We start from the raw sequence: 23,283 nt of genomic DNA, 5'->3' as shown, positions 1-23,283 counted from the left end.
GTAAAAAAGTCTTATAATTTTAGGACGGAGGTATATATGGTCAAAAATTAAACCCTTAACAATATTATTAAGAATTCAACTATCTATCAATTATGCTAAATCTTGTTGATACTAACTTAATGTCTTTCATTATCAATCGTTGAAGACGATGTATCATGTGCTGTTCAACTGAGCAGTTCGGTACAATTCACAGTCAGTATTTATGAAATCAAATCAAATCGCAATTACTTAATTTATTTGTATTATAATGTTTATTAGTTACATATAATAATATATAATACTTATATTATTTATTAAATATTTTCATTTCTTTATTCTGATAATAAAAGTTGGAATGACGATACCAACTAGTAATATATTTATCAATACGTTCAATCACCAAAATTGAATCACACTGCATTGCAAATATTTTTATCTATAAATAAAACACTTATAAAAGATAAGAGAAGATAACACAAAAAAAATTATTAATAGGATTGAATTGATTGATAAAGTGATTAGAGGATAAGTAAAATAATAAATAAATAAATAAAAAATAGAGTGGAGAGTGTTAGGTGGATATTGTTATTGTGTGAGGAGTGATAACAATTTAACAAACTTTCAAACTATAGAGCAAACATGAAACACAATTTGCATAATTGAACTATTTAAGTCATTGGATAAGATGAATCCAAGGCAATTCTGCACAAACCATGCTTGCATTGCTTAGCAGTTATACCTCGCTGCATCCTTATGTATCCTTCTCACCCCAACCTGTGCCCCATGAATTCTTCACTATCCATAGTCAATTTCATTAGTTGTGCCATAACCAATTGCAGTAACACCATGGTCTAGGTCAGTTCCACATTCACCTGTGTAAATCCCACCCGCATAAAACATGAAATGTCCATTATTTGCATCAATGGAAACTGACACAGGTTGCTTAGCCACAGCTTTCTGGAGTGCCTCCTCACTATTGGAAGGAACTTTCTCATACCGCTTAATTTGAGCCACTCAGGAAGCTGCTATGGTTGTGTTACTAGTCCCATCAACTCCTTATAATGAATCTTATATGTATAACTAAGATATGCTTATTCCATAAATTATGCATGTGTCCCAAGGAAAGATTGAACATATTCTCTCTATTGACACATGTGACTATCAATTTGTGTTCTGTAAACAGGGTAACCAAGTGGTTTCAAAATTATCTATCCTTGAAATACACTATGAAATTACGTTTCTGTTGCATAATAGGGAGTGCGAAAACTATGATTCCCTTGTGTGCTTTTTTTTATAAAAAAAGGTATAAAATGAAATCATGTGTTCCATTGAGTATTTATATTTTGTTTCCAAAATATAAAATGTAAATGGGATTCAATTGTGTATCTTAACAAAGATCATAACAGAATCGCATTTCCATTGCATATTTAACAAGAGGTGAGGAGAAGGACTCAGGTAAGAGGAAGGGAGGAAGGAGGAAGGATGGAGTGTTTGAACACATGGGTAAAATGATTTTTTCCAAGAATTTTAAAGTTTTTGTAGGAACTTAGAATAATTATGATAGGGACCAATAGTAATACAGATGGATAATGATATAGTCTAGACTACTTGTGTCACACCTGAGCCCACTAGCATATGCACCTTATCTAGTGTGGGGGTAACTGCATCCACCAGATTTTTTTATTTCTTAATGTATATAAAAACAAATTGTCCCTATAAAAAAATATAATTTTAACCCAAAATTCAAACAAACAGAAGGTATTCAATACAAAAACTACATACCAAGTCCAAACCATTTAGTCCAATTCTCATTATTGTTATAATAAACACACAAAAAAATATACCACACACTATATAAACACCCTGCTTCATGTAACATCCAACAATAATCCAATAAAAATTTAGATAAATATTTTCTAAATATATCTTTTAATAAATGAAAGGTAGATTAAATTTTTTTTAACATATTAAATTGTTATATATATTTTTTTAAAAAATATTAGTATAATAATATATTAGATTAGGTAAAAATAATAAAAATAAAAAATAAAAAAATAGTTAAACAAATCACAAATGATATAATTTGTTGCCTCTGCCTTGATGCCTCATGCTGTATTACTATATATACTACTACTAATGTGTTCCAATATTTGAGCAATCAAACAAATATTTTAACTTGCTAATTCAAGAATTATAAAGCAAAAGAAAATGTGGTGATTTCAAGAATTATCAAGTCTATAGGAGCACAAGAAGTACAAATATGTCTTCAGTAAATTACTGTAACAAGTCATTTCCCTGTATCTAATGCAGGATTTAGGAATCAAATGCTGAATGCTATTAAAGGCTTTTCAAGATCACCTCAAAATGGATTGTTCATAAATTCATGTTTTGCTCACTACCAATCTGAGAGGCAGGATACATGGTTTGCTGACAATTCTCCTGTCATTGGGAACAAGGTGGGTGCCTTATCATGTCTCTGATGCAGTTTTAGTTGAGAATATTGCATGTTGGTATGCGGAGGAGTTTCAATACTAGATTGAGGTTAATGATGATTGTAACATCCCAACTTTTCGTAAATAAATTTAAAAAGCTTTTTAGTAAAAAATAAATAAATATAGAGCAAATAATAGGCTGAGTACCCTAGGTATAAATAGTTATGTTAAGTCAGCTGCCTCCTTTTGGCATCATTTTCGTTTTTCCCTTCTCCTCTCAAAATCCTTTCTTTTTCCCGCAGCCCACCAAACCAGTCTCAGAAAAACGACGATCTTGAACCCGTTCACCGTTGAATCGTCATGAAATTTGAGTATCATGTTCGCAACACAATTCCGACCATTCTCACCGTTGGGAATTTCGATATCATGTCTGAACTGAGAGAAACACCCTTCGCATTGTAGCTTTTTTCTTTCCCGCAGAAACCAGAGCTGTCTTGATAAAACTACGATCCCGGTTTCGTTGACCGTTGGATTATTGTGAAATTTGGATATGTTGTTCGAAATTCAATTCCGCACGCTTCCACCGTTGGGATTTGACAGATAATATTCGTGGAGGGAGAAAAAGGAATCGTATGAAGACAGTACAAGTGGAGGTTTCAATCTCTTCTCCGTCTCTCTGACGTTTGGGAATTCTATCGGAGCAGTTGGATGAATAATTGAAAGAATTTCCGGAACCGCTAGAGATGTTGCTATCGCTGGCTGAAGACACGTGAGCCCGCTTAAAGGTAAGGGATGAGTTATTCACAATTGGGGTTATTGAGAACATGTGTAGGGATCCTTAGAGGATTAAATTGAGGTTTTATTTTGAGATGTTTATTAAATTACAAATTTTCCTTTATGATTATAAATAAAATATTGATGTCCTAATGAAAATTGTTTGATAAATTGTGCTCTTGATATTTATATATTTTGACCTATGATTTTGATATAAGTGTGTAATATTATTTGAGGGGTTTTAGTTCTCATGTTGTGATAGTCTTTTGTATAAATTGCTATATTGAGGATATGAAATGATAATTCAAATTGTGAGTATGTGATGAATTGTGGAATAACATGTGCTTTGAGATTATAATATTGTTATTGAGATTGAGTATAAGTGTAAAGTTGAACATGTGTTAATTTGTGAGATACGTGAAAACATGTGATGGTGGATTGTGACACTATGAGATGTGAAATTGTGAATGAGTTTTAGTTGTGGATAAGTGTGTAGTTAACACTTGATGTGAAATTACTTGTGTTGTAAGCTATGAATTGTACAATAACCCGACCAGTGTTATCTTGAGAAAAGTGTAAATGCGCAGTGTTAAGGAGAAAGTGTAGGTTTCCTATTTAGGAACCAGTGTTAAAGAGAAAGTGTAGGTTCCTATTTAGGAACCAGTGTTAAATTGTAGCGCAATATGTTGTACGTGTTTAAGACACGAGTGTGAGGTCGTGGGTATTGTATAATTCACTAGCAGTGTCTGTGTGCTAAAATGATTTTAGGGGTTGGACTGAATCAGGAGGGAGAGGCCCTGACGGACTCTTCGGAGTGTAGGCCTTGGGGTCATCGGTTTGAGTGCTCCTTTAAGCCTATGCTGATCCCATATGGTTGGAGCATTCTCGCAAAACATCGTGACCCTGACTGGTCTCCCTATGATCTTACTTAGTGAGAGTGACCTGACAAACCCATTGTGTGTGTGTCTTGCTATGTACTCCTAAGCGTCCTAGGGTGGTTTTTCACTGACATGGTACCACATTGCATATAGGCTTGAGTCTTAGCATAACTGTCGCATACGCTTGCTAATTGTTTATTATTAAATTGATGTGTTATTATGTCTTGATCGGAGTGTGTGATTCCTGTGTATAATGATTGATGATTGAAAGGTGATTGATGAATGACAAAGTGATGAAATAATGTGAGATATGCTAAGTAAATTGTATTTGGCTACTATATGTTGTTGTTTCTCTCTAGTAGTTAGCAATGTGATAACTCACTCTCGTTTGCTGTTTGTGTTTGGATCTGTGATGATCTTGAACTTTGTGTTCGGGGAGCAGATGAATAGGTGGATGACTATGAAGAACCTCATGCTAGAGGACACGGAACACCACGCTCTGATAGGATATGACATTAGGATATAGGTTCTATATTAATTGTATGAGACTTATATGACTTTCTTTGAGTCGAGATGACTTTATTATTTATTTGGACAAGTTTGAATATGATGTAGAAGAAAGTGAATGTGAGCCTTTTACCCATTTGAAAAGCTTGTATTTAAAAATGTTTTAAAAATACTTTTAATTAATATTTGAATTTTCATTCCTTTATTAAATATATGTGAGGGTAGAGGGTGTCACAATGATATGATTTTTTCCACAGAATATTCACCTTGAGAAAAATTCTAGGACATTTACGTAAATGTATGCTTTGTTTATTGGCCATATATGCTTACTTATGGAATCTTCTTTTTAATGGTGTTTGCTTGCCAGTATTTCATGAATACTAATATCTATCTTAATTGGTGTATATTAGCATTCAATAATTTATGCATTTTTCATCCAAGATATGTGTAGCATTTTTCATCTATATGAATGTGGTTGCTTAATTTATGCAGTTTAAGTAGATATGAGCAGGTGGTGGGTGCTGTTGAATTGGGTTTGGGAAAGAGTGTGTGTTAGAGGATGTGAGAGAGTACGAAGGAAGTGTCAATTAATAGGGATTTAGAAAGAGGATGGGGAGTGACAGTTAAGAAAAGAGTACGAAGTTTCACTTGTGTGATTTGGTAACATGGCGGTGCATTTTAGGACAGGATTATCTTGTTTAGCAAGAGTAGTAACTTTATTAGATTTTGAAAATTTCAAGTTTAAGTATATCTTGTTTAGCAAGAGTAGTAACGACTTGCTGGCTCATGCATATCCCACGATCATAGTAGATTCGAGTTTAGCTATAAAAGTCTGCATCTATGTAAATTTTACCTGACATAATACAATTTCTCTTATGATATAATAAACTTTTATTAAAGCCAGGATCTTGGCTATAAGCTTCACATTCTAGACAAGGTCAAGTCATTGCGTCTGCTACAAAGTCTGCAACCAACAGAATAATGAACAAGTTCTAAGTAACAGAAACAAGTGCATGATGTATAGTGTTAAACAAATAGAGACATTGAGACGAGTCTAACCTGCATCTTCTTTGGTGAAACACAAGGGAGGTGTAATTCTGAAGACATTTCCATAGTAACGTGATTGAAGTGTGAGATTCTTGTGTAATGTGATTGATGATTGAAAAGTGAATTTTGAATGACGAAGTGGTGAAGTTACGTGAGCTATGTTTAAGCAAGTGGTATCTCATTTATAATATGTATATTTAATTGTCTTGTTTCTCTATTAGCTAGGAATGTGATAACTCACTCCCTGTGTGTTGTTGTGTTTGGATCCTGTGATGATCTTGAACTTGTTCGGGGAGCAGATGAATAGGTGATGACTATGAAGAACCTCATGCTAGAGGACACGGGAACACAACGCTTTGATAGGATGTGACATTAGGATATAGGTTCTATATTAATTGTATGAAGCTTAGACGACTTTGTTTGAGTCGAGAATACTTTATTATTTATTTGGACAAGTTTGAATATGATGTAGAAGAAAGTGAATGTGAGCATCTTTCCCCTTTGAAAGACTTGTTTAAAAAAATGTTTTAAAAATACTTTTAATTAATATTTGAATTTTTTTTATTCCTTATTAGTATATATGTGAGGGGTAGAGGTGTCACAATATGAGCTTATTTCAGGCTATAAAACATAGATTGACAGATCTGCACTACTGCAGAAAATTTTAGTGTTATACTTTTTCTTGAAATGAAATTTAATATTATTAAACGTGTAAAATACATAACAACTACAAACTATAACTAAAATATAAATTTAATATTAATATTAATTTTGTTATGATTAAATTTAGAAGGAGAAAATTTTGAATATATTTTCGTTATAATTATATTTACAATTTACAATGCTGATGTCAAGAAATGAAATTTACCTTAATACATAGGCCACACCGTCCCTTCATATGTTTTAATGAAAATGTGTGGTTAGAGCATTTATATGCATTGGTAGCAAAAGAAAAGCATGTGAATTATACTTTGAACCCTTGAAGATTTAGACACAGTTGGAAACAATAAATTTTAGTCAAAGCTAACAATGAAGAAGCCATCTGCCATCCATACTCTATAAATAAGTAAATCTAATTGCTTAGGCCAGAAATTGAATGCATTTTTGCTTATACAAAACTCCTTCATTATATGAAATTAGTGCCTTTTCACAATAGGGGTGTGTTAGAAATTTGAAATTAGTGCTGAGCACGGGTCGAACTGACCTGACGTATGTTTTGATGAGTAACAATCTTCATGTTTTTTCATTTGCTTATTATTTTATTATTATATAACAATTAATTCATAAAGTTAAAAGACTACGCTACGCTTTCGATGAAAAGCAAATAGCACAGGAATAGGTGTACTCAAGTACATTGAAAGTTGCAATTTTTAGCTTTCCAATTTCAAATAATATTTTTAATTCATAAAGCTTTTCGAAACCCAAACAAAGGCTTTTTCTCTCCTTGTACGTTCTCATCATTCCTTTTCTTCTTTGTTTCGACATTTCTCTTTCATGGCATCAGATTTATGTTCTCTTTTATTTCTTACTAAGAAGTGGAGGAGCTTCTGTCATGACTCATGGAAGTTCTACCCGATGTCACCGACCCGACATAACCGAAGGCTTCAACGGTCGGACTTGGGCCGAAGAATGATGTGATCGTTTTTGGTCGGATGAGCTATTTTGGATCCAAATCGACCCGTGCTCAGCCCTAATTCCCACACCCAGCAACAACGTAGCTTCCCATGCAGTCAACGGCGGTCTCCGGCGAAACGGCGTAGTAGCCAGCATTCCACGACATTCCTCTCCCAGACACGACGTCGAGGCCATGGATTCAACGACGTTCCTCCCGGAAACGAGGTTCCTTTCGACGTCATTGCTTTCAGCAGCAACGACGTAGAAGACCTTACCTTTCAAGCATTGGTTGTTACACGCTACGTCGGTGCCGCCATACCCGACCTTAAAAGCTTACCTTTCAACGTCGTTCCTCATGCCGGCAACATCTTCGAAGGCAAACCTACAACTACGGGCCTCCAGTCATCCCGTCGCAGGAATCGTGTGTTTCTAAAACGGTGGAAGGAGATCGTCGTAGACTTGCCGGAGGCCTACGACGACGTCTCATTCAAAGACGGCCTTGCACCGTCGTTGAACTCCGATAAACACCGACGTTGAACGTGTTTTTGTTGGTTTTGTGGAGGAAATTATAAAAAGCAGAGGAGAGAAGAGAGACAATACGTATGCAGAGGAAATAAAATTATTCTATTCTAATTTGAATTGTTCTCAGCAGCGATACAATAAATAGCAAAAGATCAACTAATTAGATAACAAGATATTAGCAAAACAAAATATTAAAACTAACTTGCTCCTTAAAGATAAGAGAAACCACTTATTGACTAGGCTAATCCATTAAAACTGACTTACTCCTAAAATATAGGAAATCAACTTATTTACTAAATCCTATTTTAAAAATTGAAAAATAAAATATTATGCAGTTACAAAAGTATATCTTCAACACTCCTCCTTGCTTTTGGAACTGCAAACTCCAATTCTTTGAGTTCAAGTTTGTTGATAGGTAGTGATTTTGTAAGCATGTCAGCCAATTGATCTTTAGACTTGCAGTAAATTAAGTTCACTTCTCTACTTTGTTGCATCTTTATCAAATAATAAACCTGGATGTTGAAATGTTTAATCTTCCCATGACACACGGGATTGTTTGCAATAGCAATGGCTACTTGATTGTCAACAAAAATTCCAGTTTTGTTCTTTTTAGAAAATAGAATGTTTGACCTTGTTGAAGTGTACATTAGACATTCAATCAAGCTCCCATAATATCCTTCATCAATGTTATCAACATCTTCCTCCTTGTTGAACTTCACCTTTTGATTCATTGGTGTGCTAACAGATTTGCATTCCTCCATTTGAAACTTCTTCAAATTTTCTTTTGCATATTTCCTTTTTTTCATGTTTAGCATTCTTTCAAGATGACAATGATCAAGTCTCTTGTGCTTGAATTCCATGGGTGTGACTTGAGTGAAATAGGTTGTATGCTCCTCCTCTGCTGGATCAAATGAGAAGCTTTTACCTTTCATTTTAACCCTTAGAACTTCCCGGCCAAAATTGTCATAGATAAAGCAATGTTGATGTTCAAAGGACACTTTAAATCCCTTTTTAATCAACTGACCTACACTTAGCAAGTTTTGGTCAATGTTAGGTACATAAAGAACATCTGATATTAATTTGATACCTGAACACGTTGAAATTGCAACAGTTCCTTTTCCTTTTACAGGAATATAGCCACCATTCCCAATTCTGACCTTTGAGACATTAGTTGGCTTCAAATCCTTGAATAAAGTCTTATATATGTCATGTGGTTCGTACAACCACTATCAATCAACCAACTTTCACTTGATTCACTACTCAAGAAGCATGTGGCCACAAACAGTTGATCCTCTTCTTCTTGATTAGCAATCCGAGCTCCCTCATCATGGTGATTTTTGTTGGTGCAGATCACCGCTTCATGTCCTATCTGGTTGCACTTGTTACATTTTGCATATGGTCTCCTCCAACATCTGAAAGGTGCATGACCTTTTTTGCCACAATGCTGACAAGGTGGATAATTTTTCTTTTTATCCTTACCTTGGTTGTTTGCACTGTTTTCGCTGCTTGCTGGTTGAATCTTCTTGAAAAAATCCTTTTTGCTTTCATCAACTTCATGATGTTTGGCGGGCAAAGCATCTTCGACAACACGATCTTGCCTCATCAACCTTCGCTGCTCTTGAGCTTGCAGGGCATGTAGTACTTCTGCCAATGTGATTTTCGACAGATCCTTTGTGTTCTCTAATGAAGCTATAGATGCTTCATACCTCTCCGGCACCGTTACCAAAATTTTCTCTACAATTCTCGAATCAGTAAAATCACTTCCTAACAACTTTATCTTGTTAGCAATACCCAACAATTTGTTTGAGTATTCTTTGATTGTCTCTGACTCTTTCATCCTTTGAAGCTCAAATTCCCTCCTTAAATTTAGCACTTGCATGCTTCGTATTCTATCATCTCCAGCGTATTCCTCTTTCAGATAATCCCAAATTGCTTTGGGTGATTTAAGAGTCATGATTCTGATGAATATCATTTGTGAAACACCAGTGAACAAACATGACCTCGCCTTTGCCTTCTTCATCTTTCTTTCCTTGTGATTTTTAATTTGGGCCGTGGTGGGATTTTCAGGCAGCGGATATATTTCATAATCCTCTTCCACAGCATCCCATAAATCCAAAGACTCCATGTAGGATTGCATTTTCACTTCCCAGAGATCATAATTCTCTCCATCAAAGATTGGAAGAGTTATGTGGGAAAAACTTGCTTCACCTTCCATGGTAGAGGTCTCGTAAGAATAAGGCTCTCGATACCAATTGTTGGTTTTGTGGAGGAAATTATAAAAAATAGAGGAGAGAAGAGAGACAATACGTATGCAGAGGAAATAAAATTATTCTATTCTAATTCGAATTGTTCTCAGCGGCGATACAATAAATAGCAAAAGACAAACTAATTAGATAACAAGATATTAACAAAACAGAATATTAAAACTAACTTGCTCCTTAAAGATAAGAGAAACCACATATTGACTAGGCTAATCCATTAAAACTGACTTACTCTTAAAATATAGGAAATTAACTTATTTACTAAATCTTATTTTAAAAATTGAAAAATAAAATATTATGCAGTTACAAAAGTATATCTTCAACAGTTTTTTGTAGCAGTGATTTGAGCAATCAAACAAATATTTTAACTTGCTAATTCAATTAGATGCCACATATTGTCTCATTAGACTATTAGTAATGTGCTGTATTTTGAATGTACTTTTGTCCTTCATTAAAGAGTCACATTTGGATTACATGTACGAGGAAATGTCAGAAAATATCTCATTCAAATAAGAAATATTTGATTATCATCCTATAATTACATTAGTAATGTCATCTTATAAGGACAAAAAGGTATTTAAACTGACAAAAAAAGATATAGAGAGCAACGAGTGTTAAGTAGGTATTATTGTGTGAGTAGTAGTAGCAACACATCTACTCTAACTCACTTTGTTGCACGTTTACAAGCTATAAAGAAAACATGAAACACGATTTGCATAATTGAACTCTTTAAGCTGTTGGATAAGATGAATCCAATGCAATTCCACATATACCGTGCTTAGCAGCTATACCTCGATGCATCCTTATGTATCCTTTCTCACCCCATTGTGTGCCCCATGAATTCTTCACTATCCAATAGTCAGTTCCATTTTCTGTGCCATAACCCACTGCAGTAACACCATGGTCTAGATCAGTTCCACATTCTCCATTGTAAATTCCACTGGAGTAAAACATGAATGTTGCATTAGTTGCATGAATGGAAACTGACACAGGTTGGTTGGCCACAGCTTTCTTGAGTGCTTCCTCACTATAGGAAGGAACTATCTCATACCCCTTAATCTGAGCCACTGGGGAGGCTGCTATGGTTGTGTTACAAGTTCCATCAACTCCCTTGTACGGGTAGTTAGTCTCACTAGTGATTCCACCGTTTTTAATAATGAATTCAAACCCATCTTCCATGAAACCTCCTTCACATCCATCATCCACACTATCACAATCCACTAACTCTTGCTCTGAAAGGGACACTAGGTTTCCTGTACTTATTTGGTGGATACCCTCAGTTGCAGCTATAGTTGAAAATGCCCAGAACCTCCCTATAATTTTTCAAACAAAACTAACTGATTAACCCATATATCTTTTCAAATTGAGGCACATGCAAAATAATAACAGTAAAGCTTAAATGTGGTTTTAGGCATTAAAAATTTGGATTTTTTTAAAACAATATATAACTATATGATCCTAGTAATAATTTCATATATTTGAAAAGTGACAATTAATAGTGTGCTTAAATTTCATACATAGTGAGAAATAATTAATCATGCTTTCTTGGTAGAGCTAGTAAATAATGATTTCTATTTTTTCATGACCATGATTTTTTAGGCTATAATTGATTTTTTTGTGTTATCCAAACAAAAAGTAAAACGAGATGAAGGAAATAATGAAGAAGATGGAGCATAATGAAGTACTTATATGGTGTTATTTGTCTTACCACATTGATCACCTTGGTCTTTGATTGGAGTCACAGCTCCTTTTACCCTCCAGTCTATAGCTTCAGGAATATCGGTCACGTTTTCATACTTAAATCCATTTAACTTAAATGTTGTTGTGCTAAACTCGTAGGTCCTCTTCAATCCATTACGTGAATCCTTGAATTCCTCAAGTGTGAGATCAGCAAGGTGATTAACGCCAAGCTTGTAAGGTTTGTTGCCAGCAGCATTGAATGATTCAATGAACTCCACATTGTCCTTGAATATCTGGAAACGTTTTTCCTTCTCTGCAGCATCCTTATACATTTTTCCATATTCTGCCATCCAATTTCATGTCTTTCTCGCAAGGCTGTTTGATGCAGCTTGCGGGGCATCACTTGGGAAATCCCAACTGCAAGGAAAAGGAATAGGGCTAACATGTGTTGCTTTTGGCCAGTGAAAGCCATTTCTTAATTATCAGCAATGATCAGTTTTGTAAGAAAAGGCTTAGTTGGTATATTGTGTTAAAAGAGAAATGTGAATTGTTATGCATTGAAATGAATGAATCTGGAGGTTTATATAGAGATCATAGTACCTTATGTTATGGAATTATTAACGTGAATAATTATGCTTGGTTGCTTAATTTCTGATTAATTCCTTGCCTTGTAAAATTTGCATTTGATTTAGACATTTGTTAATTTGCTGTTGTTTTAGAAGCCAGATATTGGTTTGTTCATTGTTATTGTAGCATTATTGCATCTCAGGTTGGATACAAGGCAGTTCTTGAAATCATCCAAGCCAACTGGCAACTACAACAAAACAAAAAAAGACTGATAGTAATGTTTTGCATTAATGCATTTTGACTTTTGAGATTACTTTTTGTCCTTTCATTGCCGTACGTTCACACCTTCCCCTGGGTCAAACCGTCATACTTTTCGATGTTAAATGCACAAGAAAAATTTATTTTAGTGCTAAGAGTGCAATGTATGATTATAATAAGCATATGACATTACCACCTACTATATGTCACATATATAATGTCTTTGTATATTGATGTCAACAACAATATTTTATTTGTACTATTAGACTACTAGTAATGCCTGTATATATGTTCATTGAAATACCATTATTCCAACTCAGGTTGGAGACAAGCCAGTCCTTGAAATCATCCAAACCTACAACAAACAAAAAAGACTAATAAAAGTTTGTTGCATTTTGACTTTTGATCGGTCAATTTTTATCCTTTCATTGCGGTTCCCACCTTCACCTTGGTCAAAGCGTCTGACTTTTCGATGTTAAATATGCACGAGAAAAATTTGTGTGAAGAATGAAATATATGGTTATAATTAGCATGCATGCACCTTTGTCTTTGTATTTTGATGTTAACAACAATATTTGTATTTTCATATGTCAGAGAGAGAGGTGTCGTAGCCTCTGCCTTGATGCCTCATTCTGTACTATTATACCACGTACCTGTCTTCTATTATACTACTACTAATGTGTTGCAATGTTTGAGCAATCAAACAAATATTTTAACTTGCTAATTCAATTAGATGCCACATATTGATCATTAGACTATGAGTAATGTGCTTCATTTTGAGTCCACTTGTCTTCATTGAAGAGTTTCACATTTGGATTACATGTACGAGGGAATGTTAATTCTAAGTATAGCAGATAATTCATCTTTGCATCTTCATCTCAATTATAATCATTATTAATGTTATCCTATCATTCACAATACCATTTATGTTTTGAAAAAATACAGTTTTCATCAACGTTTTTATGTTATTAGGATCTTTTCTTTTAAGCATATATTTTTTTTATCAAGAAAAATTGAATCCATTAACTTGCTTAAAAGATTCCAGGTCAGATTTACTTAGACAAACAACTTGTTTGGTGTTAGCAATAACAATTTATAAGGATAATCCTAAAACTTTTTAAAAGAAAAAAATAAAACTAAGCAACACTATATTTTTTAAAACACGTTTTTTAACTTTTTTTGTTAAATACTAAAACTTATAAACATCTCATTTTCTATTTAATAGAATTTACATGAGATTAATCCTAATAACTAAAAATACATTCAAAATGAGTTAATTATTTTTATATATTGTTAGTTGAATTGTTCCTTTTAAGACTTGTGTGAAAAACGCAAGTTAAGTCACTTTTTTATATCTCTTTAATGTAATTATAAGATGTCAATTCACCGATTTAGGTGTTCAATTCAAGGATCTTTTTATGGATTTAGGTGTAAGAAAATATATCGAATGTATTTTGAGGACAAGTTCTAGGTTATTCTTTAGGTAGTTCCAACCTGGTCCAATATCATTATATTTTTAATCAATTATGAACTTTGTCATGAATAAATATTTTAATTAATTCATTTTTTTATATTCCAAATCATACGTGATATTTAAGACTTAAATATTTATTTTTGTCTACAAATATGTCACTTTTTTTTCTTTTAGTCCATTTTTTCATTTTTTGTTTGTGTGAGTTCTTTTTTTTTATTTTGATCTCTATAAGTTTTTTTTTCACTTTTAATTTCTGTAAGTATCTTTTTTAATTCATGTAAGTTTTCTATTTTCATTTTTAGTCCATACAATGTCACTATAAACATGACACTACTATTGTTTACGTTGCGTCGATAGAATGTTTTTTTTTTTTTACAATGACAGGGGCATTGGTGATGATTTTTGTTGGTCACATGGTGCACAATGAGTCATTGCTAACAAGTTTTGTAACTTTGACCGATGATAGAGACTACAAATTAAAAAACATAAGTTTAAATAAATAAGACTTGAAAAAAAAAGTCAACTTATAATGACCAATTTCATATTTAAGTCTTCCAAATTTGACATAATATTCTAACTTAATTTATTTTTTGGTGTGCATCAAGGATATCTCCATTCTCCAACAGTAGCCCGAGACTAATTTCTTACTAATTTCTTTTGAAGTGTAGAGATTATATTTGTGAGCTTTTGAGTCTTCCAATAAAGTATTCTTCATATACTACTTTTGTTCCTAATTATAAGAGTTGTTTTCATTTTATTTGTTTCTTTTTATAAGACTCTCTTCAAGTTGTTGTTGAGACTTTGGCAAGTGTACCAAATCACTCTTAAGTAGTAAACCTCGAAAGTCCGAGTATCGTGTCCGCAAGGATTTTATTGCACTTATTAAATACTTCTCAATTTGTAAGTGAGAGTAAAATAGTAAAAACAGGAATAAGTGTAGGAATAGAGTGCTATTACTAAATCAAATAGTTTAAAAAGGAAAGACAATTAATAAAGATGCCAAGACCAGACAAACCCAATTGGCCTACGATGCATGTAAATATGATATTCATTATTACCAATGCACTGGTATTAGTTCTACCCACATCTATTAATTACTTGCCCCTGATGTCTCACGTCGGCAAGCCTATTTTAACTACCTATCTCCCAAATGCCTTTGCGAAGATTCAATAATTAAAATGCATTAAGGTTAAGTTCTAGATGTTGCTTAAATGCATGGGCAGTGGGTTATCATTCTATGCCTAGCAATGGTAACCCAAGGATTCTTTTCTTAAGATGTTCTGTTAGGCGTTACCCTTTCCCAAGTGTATAACCCCTAAAATCGATACATGCATTGAATCTTAAATATTTATTGGGAAATACCCTCTCCCGAGCGAATAAAACCCAAAAGAAATCTAAGAACGAATGCAAGATAACAAGAAAAGAATTAGAACGGAAAAACCTGAAATAAATTCTTTTTGCATTGATAACTCTTGAAGCACATCGTACATCGTTGGCTTTTTAGGCCTGCCAGGCCCTAACTAGGGGATTAGCCACTCATGGTCATTGAGGGCTTACAATCGGGGGTGAAGGAAAGAATGGGGATAATAAAACAAAAAATAATAAGAGAGGAAGGAAAGCTCAGGCAATATTGAGAATAGTGCTCTGAGACGAGGTAATGTTTCCTTGGGATTGGCTCTCTATTTATGGTTACTGAAGTGGGCTTGTGGGCCTTCGTAGTCGCACTCAGCGCCACACCTCACGCTTAGCGCGTTCAGATCGCGCGCTGGGCGCGCCATGCAGGCTTAGCCTGTGCTTCTATTGGATCGCGCGTTGGGCGCCTAGCTGGGCTTAGCGAGCGTAACGGTTTCTGCTCCTTCGTGCTTAACGCCACGCTTAGCGCCTGCAGTTAGTTGCTCGCTTAGCGCCACTGTTGGGCTGGGCCTGCTTCAGAATTTCCTCTTTCTCTTCCTTCCTGTTGCCATTGTTGCTTAATGTATCCTCATTTTTCGTATCTGCAACCAGAAATTCAATTTAATTAATTTTTTTAACTTTTAATTATAAATAACTGCTAAATAATTAATTTTAAGTCAAAATTTGACTATTTAACTACTATTAATTCACAATTATTTAGCAGTTATCAGTTGTCTTTTATATTAATTATTTTTTTCTAAAATACTCTTAATTATTTTATACTAAATGCTATATGTATTAAAAGAATTCTCTCTCTTGTAAGGATAGAAAAAAAATAGCCTGACATACATTAATTGATTAGGTAGAAAATAATTAATTAGAAAGAGAAAGATGAGAGTCTCAATAACTTGAAGAGTAATTTTAGAAAAATAATATAAATTGATAAAGAATTTAATGTTAGTAACAAAATTGACTAACTTTCTTGAAGCATGTAAATTAGGTAAAAAAGTCTTATAATTTTAAAAACAGTATATGATGAGAAATTAAGTCCATTACAATATTCTTCCATTATCAATCCTTGAAGGCTATGTATCATGTGTTGTTAAACTAAGCACTCGGATCAATTCATAGTCGGTATCTATGAAACCAAATCAAACCACAATTATTTAATTTATTTATATTACAATATTTATTAGTTACATATAATGATATATAATATTTATATTATTTATTGAAATATTTTATTTCTTTATTCTGATAATAAAAGTTGCAATGACGATACCAACTAGTAATATATTTATCAATACATTAAATAACCAAAATTAAATCATACTAGATCGCAAATATTCTTTAAGTATAAATATAAACACTTAAAAAAGATACGAGAAGATAACCTATCAAAAGAAAAATGATTGATAGGATTGAATTGATTAATAAAGTGATTGGAGGATAAGTAAAATAATAAATAAATAAATAATAGAATGTAGAGTGTTAAGTGGATATTGTTATTGTGTGAGGAGTGATAACACACTTTCAAACTATAAAGCAAACATGAAACACAATTTGCATAATTGAACTATTTAAGTCGTTGGATAAGATGAATCCAAGGCAACTCCACACAAACCATGCTTGACAGTTATACCTCGCTGCATCCTTATGAATCCTTTCTCATCCCAACCTGTGCCCCATGAATTCTTCACTATCCAATAGTCAGTTTCATTAGTTGTGCCATAACCAACTGCAGTAACGCCATGGTCTAGGTCAGTTCCACATTCTCCCGTGTAAATCCCACCAGCATAAAACATGAAATGACCATTATTTGCATCAATGGAAACTGACACAGGTTGGTTAGCCACAGCTTTCTGGAGTGCCTCCTCACTATAGGAAGGAACTGTCTCATACCCCTTAATTTGAGCCACTGTGGAAGCTGCTATGGTTGTGTTACAAGTCCCATTAACTCCCTTGTAGGGGTAGTTAGCCTTAGTGGTGATTCCACCATTTTTAATAATGAATTCAAACCCATCTTCCATATAACCCCCTTCACAACCTTGGTCTACACCTTTTGTGTCACAAGACACTAGCTCTTGCTCTTAGAGGGAGACCAGGTTTCCTGTAGTTATTTGGTGGATGCCCTCAGTTGCTGCCACGGTTGAAAATGCCCAGCAGCTCCCTAGTTTTTCAAACAAAATTAGCATGAACATGATCCAAATCGTTTCAATATATACAATGACTATGAATTTTAATTGTATTTTTTAATTTTCTACATGTGTCTTTTATATCAGAGATAATCTTGTTCCAAAACTAGACTTTGGTCCGTGAAGATGCACGGCTCATACTCCTATTTGAGTATTGAAAAGTTAGAATAATTAATATTGAGTTACATATAGGTAATAAAGTATGATTTTAAGATAACATGTTAATATTATATATTGTTTGATATTATTTAGAATAAAATAAATGATGCACAATAAAAATATGTGAATCAAACGATTACATGATTGGATAATATGTACCTCACTAAGTCATGAAAGATAAAAAACACTAAGTCATGAAACATCAAGAGACAAAAAAAAGATTTGAGAAAAAATATAAGTCAACGAAATAAGGTTATAATTAATTAAAACAAACTATAAACTATTTATTCAAAATTAAAAAGAAATTAAAAAATTGTTTGATACCCAAAGGTATTGAACTTACAACATTAATAAAAATATGAGAAGAATGCACATGAAAGAACCTCTAGGATGCACATGACTACAATAAGATATTAGTAGTGTCAGACCGTACCTTCAAATTGTTGACTGCATTTTTGTCCTCTTCTTTTTGATCGAATCCATTCTATCATAAAGTAAAGAAAGCAATACACACACAAAAATTACAAAGTATAAACTTTTCGTCCACGTTTAATCTACAATTAAAATTCATAGAACATTACAAATGGTAATTGAAATCTTACAACATTAATAAAAATGTGAGAAGAAGGCACATGAAAGAACAGTTGGGATGCACATTACTACAATTAGATATTAGTAGTGTCAGTCCGTGCCTTCAAATTGTTGACTGTATTTTTTTCTTCTTCTTTTTGATTGAATCCTCTCCACCATAAATTAAAGAAAGTAATACACACACAAAAATTATAGAGAAAATTCATAGAACGTTATAGATAGTAACTGAAATCTTACAACATTAATAAAAATATGAGAAGAAGGCACATGAAAGAACCTTTGGGATGCAGATGGCTACAATCAGATATTAGTAGTGTCTGCCCATGCCTTCAAATCGTTGACTGCATTTTTTTTCTTCTTTTTGATTGAATCCCCTCCACCATAAATTAAAAAAATCAATACACACACAAAAATTACATAGCATAAACCTAACAGAATATGCTTATTAATTCAAAAATTATGATAATTTCCATATCCTAACAAAATATTTAAAATCCATTGTTAAGTACCTATTAATTTGAAATAAAAACTAACAAAATTACAAATAAAATATTCTTATTAATTAAATGTTAATAAATTAAAAATGATTACGGTAAAAATAAATACAAAATTGAAAATGATTTGAATAATATGTTAAAATTGATAGTGTAGTATTTTAAAAAATTGATTGTTAAGTACCTACTAATTAGGAATAAGTCAACGTCTAAATTATGATTATTTCGATATCCTAATAGAATATGGTTATTAATTTGAAAATTATGATTATTTCTATATCCTAACATAATATTTAAAATTGATTGTTAAGTACCTATTAATTTGAAATGAAAATTAACAAAAATACGAATAAAATATGCTTATTAATTAAACTTCAATAAAATATATAACGTTTAATATTTAAAGGGAAAATTTTCTCTTCTATAAAAGATACATATAATGTAGAAAGAAAAAAAATAGAATTTGGTGGATATATGATTACACTTCATCTTTACATGAAAATTTATCTGTATTTTTATAACTATTAAAATTCACTTACTTCAAACACTATAAACGTATTTAAATTATCTGACTCCAACAGATTTGTTTAGAAAAGAAAATTAGGTGGATACATGATCGCAGTTCATCTTTAGATGTAAATTTATCACTATTTTCATAACCACTAAAATTCACGTACAACAAACACTGCAACGTATTTGAATTAACTTTATTTTAGTTTAACTTTTCATTCAAATTAATTTCAACAAATCTAGAAACATATCAAGTACTTGTTAGTCAGATAATATAATCGTATTAATATCGAATGATTATAAAATTGTATTAATCTACAATTGTATCTAAAACAATAAATACGTGTCAAGTTCAATTTTCTTAAAATAAAATATAATGATATATTTTTATCAACTTTCTCAAAAATTTAAAAATGGACAATTATTTTGTCTTAACTTAAGTAGGAGTAAAAGATTTGATAATTATTTTATGTTTTTTTGAGACCGTGATTAGGTGAAGTAAAAATACAATTGTAATTAGTTTTAAAAAAAATAAATAATGGAAGGTTTTATTGAAAACACATTTTAATATATGATTATTTTGGTGACGTTGTTGATAAAATGTAAACAGCTATAAAATATTGTCTCCTTCCCCAAGGGAATTAAATAACGACATCCAAAAATTAAATACAAAACAGAGTTACATAAATTTTTTGGCAACAAACAATTGAAAAAAGGTCATGGATTTTGGACTTCAATATTCAACTGGACTCCTCTTCATCCCATAACATCTGCTTTTTGAAAACAAAAATGATGGAAAACGAACTGATCTTAGTTTGGTTTTTTAACAACTGGACTCCTCTTCATCCCACAACAAACAAAAGACCAAAGAAGGCAGCACAACAAACAAATGATGGAAAACGAAGGTGTAAACGGACTAAAAACAAAAAAAAAAAATCATTTCAACAAACAATGACCAATGGACAACAAAGATTTAACCTTTTATATTTCGAGTTTTCATAAAACCTAAAAGAGATTTATCGAATGATGCATATCTAAGATGAAAAGCACTTCCAAACAAAAAAAGATTTATGCATGTTTGTTTCAGAAAGTCACAACACCAAAATAGGCACCGAAAGATAAAGATGAAAACAAACTCAAAACTAACAAATGAAGAAATGGGGAAGAAATGGTATAGAAAACAAACCTGTAGTTACGGTTGGGGGATACCTATGACTGGTTTTCTTTCTGAGAGTTGTCGTTCTCGGATTGTTTGTTGTTCTCGGCCAAGAACATAGTGCAAGTGCAGTCAGTATATAGAAAAGTTAAAGATGGTAAAGCAATGAGCATGTTGGAGAAGGCTCAGGAACACAAAAAAGTTTAAACTTTTGTATTGCGAGAAGTCAAAAAATAAAATAAAAGTAGAACACCTAAAAAAATTTAAGCTTTTGTATTTACGAACCTGTACTCATGGAGTTTTTGAGATAAAAATCGCAGCTTTAATATGTTCTTCCACCTTCTCTGCATTCATAAAAAAATCAGCATGCCAAAAATATATTGAACCATTAGACCACCAAAAAAGGACGAAAACACAAAAAGCTAGGTATAGGAAACAATGAGCACGTTGGAGAAGGCTCACGAACACAAAAGCATTTAAACTTTTGTATTGCGAGAAGTCAGAAAACAAAATAAAGGCAGAACACCCAAAAATATTTAAGCTTTTGTCCTGCGAAAAGTCATAACACAAAACAAAGAAAAAAGACGCAAAAAAAATTGAAGCTTTTGTGTTGCAAAAAAACTTTTGTGTCAGCCACGATCAAATAAGCCCGAGGAACACAAAAAATACAATTTTTTGGACCCTCAAAACCACAAATCAAAGGAGAAATCAAATACATCACACAGAAGGATAGGATAGAAAAGAACCCAGAAATCATTTTTCGGTCCAACCAAGCAAAGAACTACCAAACCAAGCCAAAAAGCTTCAACCTTTGGATTTTCCTCACGGGAGAGAAAACAACAGCTTTACCAAGCAACAGCCTTTCGGTTTTTCAGCCAAACCAACCAAATGAAAAAAGAAAACGCAGCATGATAGGAGAGAAAAGAATCCAGAACAATGGAAAGGAACAGAGGGTTCAGAAGAATGGAGAGGAAGGAAAATGGGAAACGGAGAGTTGAGAAGCAATGGGAAACAGAGAGGGGTCAGAAGCAAAATTCAAAATGAAACGAATGTTGAAAAAATGCAAAAGCCTTGGAAACAAAATTAGTGCATCGATAACTATGCGGCACATTGGAAACGTAAATGTATCGGGTGGGTGTCAAATATTAATAATAATAGTAATATTAATAATATTTTAATAATTAATAATTAAAGTTTTTAACACTGTACCATGATTAAGACGTTTTTGGGTGAGAATTTGGGAGCCTAAATGGACGACACGTAAGCAAAAAACGTTACATCATCCATGGCAGGGGCCTTGTTTGTATAAAGATAATAGATACATTAAAAAGAACAGCTCTCAGTGAGTATTTGAATATTATTGTGAATAATTAACCTTTTTTCTAAACTCAACTTTCATTTGTAATTTGAATTACTTAAATTATCATCCTTACAAATATATTTTTTAAAATTAATCTTTCTCTAAAGAATATTTGTTTATAGCTTAAAAGTTATAAAGTTAAAGTATTTTTAGTCCCAAAACTATACGATTTAAATAATAAACTCATTTTATCTATTGTTTAAGATAATGCATACATCTTATATAAGGAAATGATTGATTATATATAGAATGAATTAAGTATAAATAATTCTCGATAAACTTTGATAAAATTACACATAACTTTATATTTTTTTCCTACCCTAACCCATTAAGTTTGAAAACATTAATATCTCTTTAAGTATTACATTGACATATTCTACCAAAAAGATACATGTAATGATTAAAAAAATAAAAGATATTTATATAATTACACAAATCTCAAGAGGTGTTGATGTAGTTTACTTTTTATTATTCTAATTTATTTTATATGAATCTTATATGTATCACTAAGATATGTTTATTCCATAAATGTATTGTGGCAGTAAATACATAGTAAAAAGGAGTAATTAATATATTGTAAGTTGATAAATTAATAAATAAAAATATTAAGGTGACAAATTAAATAATTCGAGATTCAGAAATATTTCAAAAGACACACATAATTAATCCGAGGAAAGCCAGTAATGATAATGTGATGGAGCACAAAAAAGTACTTATATGATCTTCTTGATCTTACCACATTGACCTTGGTCTTTGATTGGAGTAACGGCTCCTTTTTCCCTCCAGTCTAGAGCTTCAGGAATATCAGTCACGTTTTCATACTTAAATGGTGTTATGCTAAACTCATGGGTCTTCTTGAGTCCAAAACGGAAATCCTTGAATTCTTCAAGTGTAAGGTCAGCAAAGAGATTAACTCCAAGCTTGTAAGGTTTGTTGGCTGCAGCATTGAAAGATTCAATGAACTCCACATTTTCCTTGAATATCTGAAACGTTTCCTTCTCTGCTGCAACCTTATACACTTGTCCATATCGTGCAATCCAATTTTCATGTTCTTCTCTCAAGGATGTTTCATGAAGTTTGCGGGACATTACTTGGGAAATCTCAATTGAAAGGAGAAGGAATAGGGCTAAGTTTTGCTGTATTTTGCTGGTGAAAGCCATTTCTTATCAACAAAAGGTTAGTGGGTTTTGGAAGAGAAGGCTTCGTGAGATTGTTTTATATTGAGAAGAGAAATTTAAATTGCATGCATGCATTAATTGTATGGAATGAATCTGGTGATTTATATAGAGATCATAGACTTTATGTGATACATGGAATTTTTAATCTGAATATTTTTACTTGGTTGCTTTCTGATTCAGTTCCCTGCCTTGGCAAATTACATTTGTTTGTTGTTAGTTGTTACTTTAGATGCCACGTATTGCACTATTAGACTA

General features: G+C 32.6%; 1 protein-coding gene and 1 pseudogene across 1 annotated transcript; both read right to left on the bottom strand.

Annotated features, from left to right (window-relative positions):
• Window positions 1–10,743: 10,743 nt before the first annotated feature.
• On the bottom strand, window positions 10,744–12,166 carry LOC100806332 (zingipain-2). Its single transcript, XM_003526164.2, is given in 3 exon segments — window positions 10,744–11,327; window positions 11,723–12,049; window positions 12,052–12,166. Coding segments are annotated over 3 exon segments (1,026 nt in total).
• Window positions 12,167–16,965: 4,799 nt separating this feature from the next.
• Window positions 16,966–23,010, bottom strand: LOC100805803 (zingipain-2-like; annotated as a pseudogene).
• Window positions 23,011–23,283: the final 273 nt, after the last annotated feature.

The sequence above is a fragment of the Glycine max genome, chromosome 6, assembly GCF_000004515.6.
Source record: "Glycine max cultivar Williams 82 chromosome 6, Glycine_max_v4.0, whole genome shotgun sequence".
NCBI classification, from domain to species: domain Eukaryota; kingdom Viridiplantae; phylum Streptophyta; class Magnoliopsida; order Fabales; family Fabaceae; genus Glycine; species Glycine max.
The sequence above is the reverse complement of the archived record's forward strand: the minus strand, read 5'-3'. Positions and strand labels throughout refer to the sequence as shown.